General features: G+C 26.7%; 1 protein-coding gene across 1 annotated transcript; it reads left to right on the forward strand.

Moving 5' to 3' along the window:
• Positions 1 to 6,838: 6,838 nt before the first annotated feature.
• Positions 6,839 to 10,876, forward strand: Phum_PHUM515710 (ubiquitin-protein ligase bre1, putative; the record flags this gene model as incomplete). Its single annotated transcript, XM_002431170.1, has 8 exons — positions 6,839 to 6,929; positions 7,833 to 8,053; positions 8,395 to 8,658; positions 8,988 to 9,085; positions 9,363 to 9,709; positions 9,802 to 9,854; positions 10,019 to 10,302; positions 10,687 to 10,876. The coding sequence occupies 8 exons, from the start codon at positions 6,839 to 6,841 to the stop codon at positions 10,874 to 10,876; spliced, it is 1,548 nt and encodes a 515-aa protein (XP_002431215.1).
• Positions 10,877 to 11,490: the final 614 nt, after the last annotated feature.

Genomic DNA, 11,490 nt, shown 5'->3' on the forward strand with positions numbered 1-11,490 from the left:
AAAAAAAAAAACAAACTATACAATGTCACTACAAAACGTTACGATTTGTATGAAACTGAAAACTAAGATGAAAATTTTTATTTTTTTTGTTCGTAGTCGTAGTGAACGATGCGTACTATTGAAGCGCGTGAAAAACCTTTTCTGGAAAATTGTAAAAGCTTTTCTTTCTTTCTTTCTCTTTTCCCCATTTTCCTCTCTCTCTATCATTTTTTCGAAATTTTTTTTTTTTCTTTCTTTTTATACCACACCGTTACTTTTTTCCGTATCTTTTTTTTATTCTTTTTAAATTCCGTTCGTTTTTCCCCCTTTTCTTCCCCCCTCTTCCCCTTCCCCCTCTTTTCCTTCCTTATTTTCTCTCTCTCTCTCGTTTTCTTTTTACCTTTATCCTTGTTTTTTTTTTTTTACCCCTATTAACATTAGAAACCGATAATCACGACTAGGGAATTTTTATTTTTCCGACTGGAAAATTCGTGTTCTAAAAATTTAATTTTTTTACAAAAGTAGCTTAATACGGTCCTGTAAAAAAACGAATACGAAAAGTTTCGATTGGTATTTTTACGAATTTTTATTCCGCCATATTTAAAAAAATTTAATTCTCTCTCTCTCTTCGATTTTTTTTTTTTTTTTTTGAAATAATCCTTAAACCGTCACTGACATTTTTTAAAAAAACTTTTTTTTTTTTTTAAGGATGACCCGAATAAAATTATTAATAAAAAATATATATTTATGTACTTCAAAGAGTTATCGATCAACGGAAATCGATCGATTAAATTATCATACTAATAACTATCGTTGATGATAATAATAATAATAATAATAATAATAATTTATTTATTTATTTACAGGTAATGTGGGTGTAATGAAATGAATTTTTTATTTAAAAAAATTGACCAGAAGGTTGTTTTTGTAAAAAGAAAAGTTTGTGTAGGGTGAGAGAAGAGGAGGAGGAGGAGGAGGGAAAAAAATTGTGAGCGTTTTGTATATGTAAACGAGTTCGTTACGAAAATTTTAAAAATGGAGAAAAAAACAGAAAAAATTCACAAAAGGTAATAACGTAACGTTTTTTTTTTTTTTATTAAATTTATCGCGTAAAAAATAAAAAGTTTTAAAACAAAAAATTGCAAACCGGATTTAAAATGTCGAATTGAATTAATTTAAAATGTAATTTTTGTAAAAAATACCTCGAGGATAATTTTTCTGTTTTTGTTTTTCTGAATTTTACAATCGTTACGAAATATTTAAAAGCCTGAGGTATAAAACGTGGCACGAAGTTTAAAAATCGAATCAACGTGACACGATATAATTTTCAAATAAATAAATTAAATTTCGAAAATTACGTTTCAGGTGATTTTACAAAAAAAATTTAAAATTTAAAATTTTGTCGGAGAAAAGAAAAGAAAAATGAAAGAGAGATGAGAGGGAATTTTGTCGATATTTTAAAAATTTACGACAGAATTAATATCGTCAATTAAAAAATAAATAAATAAATAAAAAAAACGAAAACCGAAAGTTTATAAACGAATTTGTTTTAAAAAAAATTTTTTTTTTTTTTTTTAAATTGGCAAAAGTTTAATGGGTCAAAATAACAAATAAAAATTAAATAATAATAATAATAATAATAGTTTTTTTGTTTCTGTTAATTATCGTCTTATCTTCGTGTTGTTATCGGTCGTACGACATTTTCAGGTGTTTTTTTTTTTTAATAATTTTTTTGTCGGGATTTTTTAACATGATCCATTTCAGGATTCGATTTAAAAGCTTTAAAAATTTTTTCGCCCCTCCCCCTCCCCCGACCGGCCCGCCATCTTTTTTTAAAAGTTTTTCTCGAATGAAATCACATTTCGACCGTAACCGACTAATAATCACGTGTATATATAGAATCGTTATCGAAAATAAGCTGCTTTTTTCTCTCTCTCTCTGTTTTTCTTTCTCTCTCTCTCTCTCTCTCTCTGTTTTTCTTTCTCTCTTTTTCTTTCTCGTTCTCTCTCTCTCTCTCTTTTTCTTTCTCATTCTCATTCTCATTCTCTTTCTCTGTCTCTCTCTCTTTTTCAACACATTCTCTCTCTCTCTCTTTTTCTTTCTCATTCTCTAACTTTTTCTTTCTCATTCTCTCTCTCTCTCTCTTTCTCTCTCTCTCTTTCCGAAAAACCTGAAATATTGCAAAACCTAAAACTCGGTTTAAAAAAAAAACGTCAAAAAGAAAAAATATTCAATGTTAACAACAAGTAATATTGCCCTTTAAAAATTTATTTATTTATTTATTTATTTTAATCTGATATGATGTTTTGTCATTTATTAGTAATGGGGGAAAATTTTTTTTTAATCCGTTTGTTTGTTTGTTTGTTTGTTTGCAGTCGTTAAAATATAGAACGTGTTTGTCGCTTAATTTTTTTTTTTTTTTTTTAAAGTAACTTAATGGTCGATTAATATTTTTTTTTTTTTTAAATTTATATTTTATCTGTCGTATTGGAGGAAAAAAAAGTAGACGCAGGCATTTAAAAAAAAAAAAAAAAATTCTGGAATGTTGTCCAGGTTTAAACAAGTTTTGTTGTTGTTGTTGTTTTAATTACGGATGTTTAACAAAAAAAAAAAAAATTAAAACCGCGTAAAACGTTCGCGACTTGTTGTGTTTTGCGACTCCAAAATCGTTATTTATTATTATTATCATCATAGATTCCAGTAAAATATTAATTTGTGTACGTCCTTGTGTCCTTGACATAAACATAGACCATAATAACTTGTCCGATATTATATAAACAATAGTTTAACTGGTCAAAAGTTTTTTTTTTTTAAAAAACGTAATTTATACGGGAATAATTTTTTTTAAGTACGCGCCATTTTGTAAAACGAAAAAAAATAAAAAATGTGGGAGAAATAAAAAAAAAAAAAATTCCGAACGGTTTATTATTATTATTATTATTTTTTAAATATTATAAATTTGGAACATGTTCAAAATTTTCATATTTATTTTATCGAACGTTTTCTCTCCCATGTTCTTTTGTGTCTAACGAACGGACGAACGTAAAAATTTAAAAAAATTTTTCTTTGTCACATAATAAAAAAAAAATTTTTTTTTTTTTTTTGTTTTTTATTCGAGTTTGCAATTAATGAAATTTGGGTCGTTTAACTATTTAAATTTTTAATGCGCATAAAGACCGAATAAGAAGAAAAAAAAAAAAAAATTTTCCACATGTTTTCATTCGACATTACGTATGAGAGGGGAGGGGCAGGGGAAAAAAAATGGTAATTTAGGCACGTTTAAAAACTACAAATAGTACACACCGAATTAAACAACAACAATTTAAAGATTAATTTTAAATTGTTTAAGATTATTAACAAACAAACAAAAAAATTTAAAACCCCTCTGCCTCTCTCCCTCTGTCTCTCTCCTCAAAATGGGGGGAAGAAAAGTTATTATTAAAAAGTGAAATTAATACGTGTCTAAAAAGTTGTAATAGACAACCGGTAGTAGCAGTAGTAGTTACGGCATATTTTTTTTTTTTTTTTTTTGTTATTAAATTAAATTTACCTTGAACGGAAAAATATCCGTTGAATGAAGTTTACATGCCGCGATGCACGTACTACTACAATACTACACACACAAGGGGATCCTTTTTTTTTTTTTTTTTATCGTGTCTCGGTTGGTTTCTCTTAAGAAACAACTTTTTTCAATAAAGAGGGATACGTGTGAGAAAGAGAAAGTAATAGTAGAAATAGAGATAGAATTAGAAAGAGAAAGAGAGAGATAGAGAATAAATACGTTTTTATATGTAAAATAATTTACGTTTGACCGGATTTTCGAATCGGAAATTGAAAAAAATAAAAATAAAAAATTTTATCTCGACCGTCTCCTCTCACATTATTATTATCATTATTATTATTATTATTATTTGTTATCCGTTATTTCCTGCGGAAAAAAAAAAAAAAATTTCGTTGGATGTAGATTAAGTAACATGAATTTTTTAATTACGCCATTTAAAACTTTTTTTTATGTTTTTATTTTGCCCGTGAAACAAAACATTTGCGTATTTTTTTTTTTTTTTTTAATTAAACGAAACAGATTTTGTTTTCGATATGTTTTGTTGTTGTTATTATTATTATTATTATTATTATCTGTTTGTTTGCGTGTGTAAAAATTATTGTTTTTTTTTTTTTTTATTGGAAGATTTTAACATCAAACATCATTTAATAATCCTTCATTGTTTTTTTTTTTTTTTTTTAATAAAAAGCGCCACGTGCGAAAAAAAAATCTTTCGGGGAATAAGACAAACTCGAACGTGTCATTAATTTTCGTAAAATTAAATAAGTAAAAATTATTATCAGTTAACAAAAAAAAAAAAAAAGCGACAACGAGAGAATTATTATGAAAAAGACGTTAATTAACTATTATTTATAAGTTCAAGTGAAAATAATTCCTTTTAAAAACATCGAATTGCAGATTCCAATTATTTATTCGACCTTGGCCGAATATATGTGTTGATATTAAAAAAAAAAAATTATTATTATCATCATTATTATTATTATTATTTGTTATGATGGCAATGGAGCTTTGTAGTCAGTCAACGGCAGACCGTTGAACTCTAAAATACAATCGCGTTTTAAATAGTTCATCATCAACAACAACAGTCTTTATCAAAATTAGCTAGAGCGTGATCCTTGCCATGTATATATTTTCAACAAAAAAAAAATGAAATTTAGGTAAAAAAATAATCGTTGTTATGTTTCCCCCCTCCCCCTTCTCCCCACACAATAAAAGATTCATCCGATGTTTACAAAATTAATAATCTCTATAATAATAATAGTGAAATCGATTGTGTTTAAGTAATTTGAAACTAATTAAAAAGAAAATTAAGATAAAAAATCTCTTTTTTAAAAGTTAACTTTTGTATATATAAAATTTTCTTTTGCCAATTTTAAAAAGAGAGAGAGAGAGAGAGAGAGAGAGAGAAAGGGAGAGAAAATGGGGCTTGGTTTTTTTTTTTTTTTACAAAACATCAAACAGATGTTAAAAAAAAAAAAAAATTTTTTTTGTAAATACACACTCAATGAATTTTTTTTTTTTTTTTGGGTAAAAAATCAAAATAAAAAATTTTTTTTTAGGTTTTTCAGGTACGAGTCAGGTCGAAAATTAAATTTAAAAAAAAATTCGTTTTTTAAAAAAATATTTCACTGCCAAAAAAAAAAAAAAAAAAAATAAGAAAAAAAAAAAATTTTGGCTCCTGGGTTGGAGTCTGTGACAGAATTAGCGTGACCGGATCTCATATGTAACCCAATAAAAATTTAAAATTTTACAAAAAATAATAAAAGTTCAACCCTCGAATCGATTTATCGAAATAAGTAAAAAAAAAAAAAAAATATACATCGAATTACGAGTGATAAAAATTTAAAAAAAAAAAAAAAAATCTCATATTTTTCCTTCCCCATTAAAAGTCATAGAGTAATAAAAAAAAAAAAATTAAAAACTTACCCTCTGTTCGATGGGTCCACCAACGCTCGTACGGCGTCCTAAACCACCCACACTAACTCTCCGAGTATCAACGTCGGCCATTTTTCACCCAATTATTATTTAATTATATTGATATCAATCGAGTTTTTTTGTAAATAAATATATAAATAAATAATTAATAATCGCGAATAAATAAAAATAATTTATATAAATATAAATATGTAAAAACGAGATGTAACGGCTATGATTATGTCGGAGTCGAAACACAATTTTTTGTGTATTAATAGTCGTTTGGACTCGGTGTAACTAAATTAACTTCTCGAAACTTCCTTCTTACTGAATTCATTTGCTTGTCACTACTACTATAAAACCAATCTAGTTCCTTAAAACGTGACGCTTGAATATTATTCTGACTCATTTATTATTTTTTTTTTTTTTAAAAACTTTTTCCACACACACACACATGAACTTGATGTTTTTTTTTTTTTTTTTTTTCACTTCTGATTCAACTAATTTTATTTATTTTATATTTATTTTTGTATGTGCACAACAACAAAGTAAAACGATTCCAGATTTTGTTTAATTGACTCATACATATTTCTCTCCTCCACCTGGTTAGTATTTTTATCTTTCTTCCAAAATGTTGTTAATAAGATAAATTTTTGAAAAATGTTTCACTCACGCTATTTAACATCACTATTATTATTATCTTTTTGATTTTTCCATGATGAAAACGTTTATTTGTATGTAAAAAATGTAAATTTTAACAAATTTTTAATAGGTATTAAATAATTATCTAATGGCGTCCTATAATGGCGTCACTTCAATAGCTTGTATAAATATATGCATTCACAAAAATTAATAAATCGTAAAACCCGCGTTATATTAACAATCGAAAATTCGTTATAAATAACACATCGAAGCATATAATTAAAATTATGAATGTAAAATTAACGCGGGTAACGAAAAACAATCGAAATTTTATAAATTTAAACGCACATTACAAAATCGAACCGTGAAAGGATGAAAAAACCGTTAAAATCATTTTGAAATTCTATTAACAAGTTAGAACATTCCAAAGTTGTCGCCAAAATTCAAATACGTCATCGGTAAAAAGTTTCCCCTAAGGTAAATGAAAAAAAAAAAAAATAGCAGACGGTTTGATTACGTCACAATAAAGAAGCGATAAAATTTTTCAACGCGTCAGTGGTGAAGTAAGTTTTTTTTAATTTTTATTTTATTAAGATAAAAAAAAAGAAACGTTTCGTTTTTATTCGTTTTAATTCAAAAGTTAAAACAAATTATATTTAAAGGAATTGTTTGTACGTACGGATAAAGTGAAAAAAAAAAGGTTTTATTTTAGAGAGGAAAAAATTCATTCGAATAATAATAATGTATTTGCCATCAGTCGAAGCCGTTAAAATCACAATTGATTTATTAAGAAAATTTAAAGATGTCGATTCTTTCGAAGAAGCATTAATGAGTAAATATGACGTATTGACACCTGAAAAATTTTTACAAGAAAAATTAGATAATGTAAATAACGCAACAATGTTTTATATATATATATATATATCTATATGTATTAAATTACATGAGGTAAACGAATAAAATTAAATTTTGTTTCTTTTTTTTTTTCTAGAATAATAACTACAGCGAGGAATTGAAAGATTCGATAATTGAATTTTTTTTCACAATATTAAAATATAAAGATTATTTAGAATCGATTGTAAATAATTTAACGGAAATTAAATTCATGAAAAAAATTAACGAAAACGATTTGATGATTTATTATGGTAATTATTATAAAAATTTATACAATGAATTCATAGTTGTTTGAATAATATTTTTAAATAAATAATAATAAAAATTTTTAACATAATCATTATTATTGATACAATAAAACAAATTTTAGATTATCAATAAAAATATTATTTATATGATATAGGCAACTATGCACAAACAAAGAACCATTTGACAACAACAACAACAACAACAATTTGGATTATTTTTTTGTCGTTTAATTTAGTTAATAAGTTTTTAGCAACGATTATAATTTATTAAATGAGAAAAATTATAAATAAAACTGTCTCGTAAGCATTCACGTGCGCACGTGCACGCACAGACAAACCATTTTTAAACGGTCGTTTTTATCCGTTACTTTTTCACTGACCTAAAAAATTTAATGAAAACGTTTTTTTTTAATTTATGCAGCATATATATTTTTAAATTTAACGATTGTTATACCTTTCGATAAGTCATTAAGCGTACCTTAAGATTACGTCATAATAAAACCTTTTTCGTATCGATAATGATGATGATTATGATAAATGGTTTGGAGGAGAATGTTTAATCTCAGTTTATTATTATCATTATTTATTTTCAGTTTTTTTTTATTTGATTGTCATCGAATTGAACGAGGATACGAAAGATGAAATTGTTGACATTCTGTTGTCAGTCAACGATCAAAAAGCATTGACGACAGTGAAAATATTTAAAAAAAAAGACATGGTCACAAGATTATACGAATGGGGTTGTCAAATATGGGACGTCGAATACGTGGCCAACTTGTTGAAAAATATAATAAACGATAATAAAGTTTTCCAAGTAATTTTAAATAGTTATCGATTATCAAACCCCCCTCCCCCCCGGAAAGAAAAATATTTATAAAGATTATTATTATTATTTTTTTTTTAGAAAATCAACGATGCGATCGATGATCATTTTATGGAAATTAAAAAAAAAAAATTCACTGTGAAAAATTTGACGGTGTCGGTAGGACCGAAATGTTATGAAAATAATAAAAAAAAAATTAACGAAAAAAAAAAAAGTGTCGTTCAGGTTAGTGAGGGAAAAGAGGGAGAGAGAGAGGGAGAGGGGAGAGGGAGGGGATGAAATCCAATAATTTTTATGTGGTAACAAAACATAATATTCAAATACAGTTTCAGAAACCGTTGAAAACGAGAATTCCTGTCGTTATAAAAGCGAGCAGAGTTCCAGACACGACGTACATTCTCCCGTTGGAAATGGAAAAATTAAAAGAGAAAAAAATGAAAAATCGTGAGGGTGCAATGAGTTTATACGAAGAAGCACAGAAAAAAGCATATCGATGTTCAATAACGGAAAAATCAGAAAAATATAAAGAATTGATAAAAAAAATTGAAGAGGAGGAAAAAAAAGAAACGTGTCAGAAGAAAATACAACATAAAAAGGTTTTTTTTTTTTTTAACATGCAAAAATCCATAAAATTTTTTTTTTTTTTTTTTTTTTTAACAATTAAAGATTATAATAATGACACATAAAGATTACGTCGTCGAATTTTTATATAAAAAAAAAAAAATTTTGTAAGAAAAAGAGATTGCTGATAAGGAGATAACGGTAATAAAAAAAAAAAAAAGAAAATGTCGGCTTTTATTTAAAAAAAAAAAAGCAAAGTGTAATCTAATTAAATTTTAAATTGTTAGCATTTTAATAAAAATGAAATGAAATACTCTTTTAAAAAATTTATCTTGAAATTTTTTTTTTTTTTTTTTTTTTTTAGGTTATATTTAAAAATGTGACACCGCCAAAAAAAACAGCCGCCGTTATTTTGAGAGAAGGTGCAAGACTTTTAAAAATTGAAAACGAAGAAATAAAAAGGTACGAAGTGGCGAGGGAGGGGGGGAAGGGAGGGAATAATTTTTTGGTTGCACGTTGCGAACCTGTCTAGGGTCACGTAGTCAAATTCAACGTTGCAATTTATTACTTTCTCAATCTGATACGGTCGAAATGAGATAATTCACGCGGATGAATCGCATTATTGTGGCTTTCTATCAAAAATGCTTATTCAGCTTCCCTTCATCTCATTTCCCCCCACCCCACCCCCTACCTCTCATTACAAACAAAAAAAAAATTTTTTTTCTTATTATTTCGAAAGGCTCGAAGATTTAGAAAGAGGAGGATACAATTCGGATTTAATCGTGGAAATGGAAGAAGATATAAGGGAAGAAGAATATCGTAAATACATGGAAGACATTGAGAGAAAACATTTGGAAGGTTTGCTCTCGTTCGAAGAAGCCGTTTTAGCCAAACAAAAATGCATAAAAAAAAAAAAAGAACAAGCGGAAATAGTTAAAAGAGAAAAAGATGTTTGGATGAAAGAAATCGACGAATGGAAACAAGAGGAATTGATCAGGTTGAAATATGTCGTGGAAAAAGAAAAAGAAGCGGAAAAAGGGGTTAAAGATGCCGTGGAACATGTCAAAGAAGAAAAACATAAATTGGGTAGGGAGGGAGGGGGGTAACATAAATTTCCAACAAATGTCAAATTCATGTAAAAATTTGTAATTCTTCGTTTGTTTTTGTTTTCTTTTCAGCAATGGAAACGGCACAAGAATCAAAATTACTCTATGAAAAATGGATGAAGGAGGTAGTATTCACCTGAAGATGTTTAAACACCAAAATATTGGTACGATTGAAGGGGGAAAAAAAAAAGAAAAAAGGCAGGGAGAAAAACGTTCTGAACAACGGTAAATTTTTTTAAAATTTATCCTTTTTCGTTTTTTTTTTTTTTTTTTTTACTGTCATTTTTAGAAAGAAGAAGATCTTCAGAAAAAAATTCAACTCATAAAAGAAATAAAAGCTTTGCAAGCTTTCGGACTCATTAGACGAAAGGAAATAATATTAACGGACGCTCCCAACACGGGTTTACTCACGGAAATGTCAATGGCGGAACTCAAAGAAAGATTATTCATATTGAGAGTCGAATTGAAAGATGAATTGGAAAGGAAAAAAGCTTTGATAAAATATAAAAAAGAATGTCGGAAAGAAATTGTACAAAGTTACATGGAACTCATCGAAAGTCACAAATTGATAACGTGAGTTAAAAAAAAAAACAAAAAAAACCTTTTTTTTTAATTATAAGAACGTGAACCTACCTATTTATAAAAATGGCGGACGTTCGAAATCGATCTCGAACGAGTTTTTCGATTAATAAATTCCGTTATTATTAATTACGAATAATTGATGATAAAGATTTATATTTATAAAAATGTCGTTAATTTCGTTCGATTTTGCTTCTTTTTTTTTTTTTTTTTGGTTCGATCGATAAAATCTAAATAATGATGATAATAATGGGGTTAAAAGAGACGAATTAATAAAAAAAAAAATTTTTTTTTTTTGTAACGATTAACGTACAAAGACGGGGGGAAACGGAAAACAAAGATGGCGTCGAATTATTTTATTTTTCGTTGTTTGTGTAGAAAAGAACAAAAAGCATCGATATTGTCGTCGTCTTCGACGTCATCGTCGTCGTTGTCGTCGTCGTCGAAAAAAGAAAACGATACGAAAAAAGAAAAATTATTTTTTAAATCCGATTATTTAGACGAATTGAGAAAAAAATTAAATGAAAAAAGAAACGAAAGAAAAATTTTGGATCAAAAGAATTTGTAGGAAAAGTCGTCACATTTTTTATTTTATTTTTCGAATCGGAAAGTCGGCACACAAAAAAAAAAAACCGTTTGAATTATTTATTTATTTATATGTTGACGAAAATAAAAAGAGAATAAATTTAAAAAAAAAAAAAATCGTATCGTTATTTTTACGTTAAATTTACTTTTTCGACACCGAAAAAAAAAATTTACATTAAATTATTATCATTATTATTATTAGAGTAAATTTGAAAATTTAAATTTTTTCGAATGAGTTGACGACGGTTAGTCTATTTTTGAAAAGAAAGAATCGGAGAAAACAAAATGGCGGCCATGTTTTTTTTTACGCGCGCGGTACGTAAAACAAAATAAATTTTCCGGTCGTTTTTATTAAAATTTTTAATATTTTTTTTTCTCCACAAATTGATTTTATTAAAGCGCCCTTGAAATTGCATTATGATGCTTTTTTTTGACGAAGAGGAGAAAATTAACAAGTTTTAATAAGTAGGAAATGTTTTTTTCTTTCTCTCTCTCTCTTTAATTAATTAACAATATTATTAATCAATTAAAAAATTCTCTTTCATTTTAAAATCAGACATATTTCATATTATAAGACATATTTTTTTTCAATTTACG

This window comes from Pediculus humanus, genomic scaffold (assembly GCF_000006295.1).
Source record: "Pediculus humanus corporis 1103172108281 genomic scaffold, whole genome shotgun sequence".
Lineage (NCBI taxonomy): Eukaryota > Metazoa > Arthropoda > Insecta > Psocodea > Pediculidae > Pediculus > Pediculus humanus.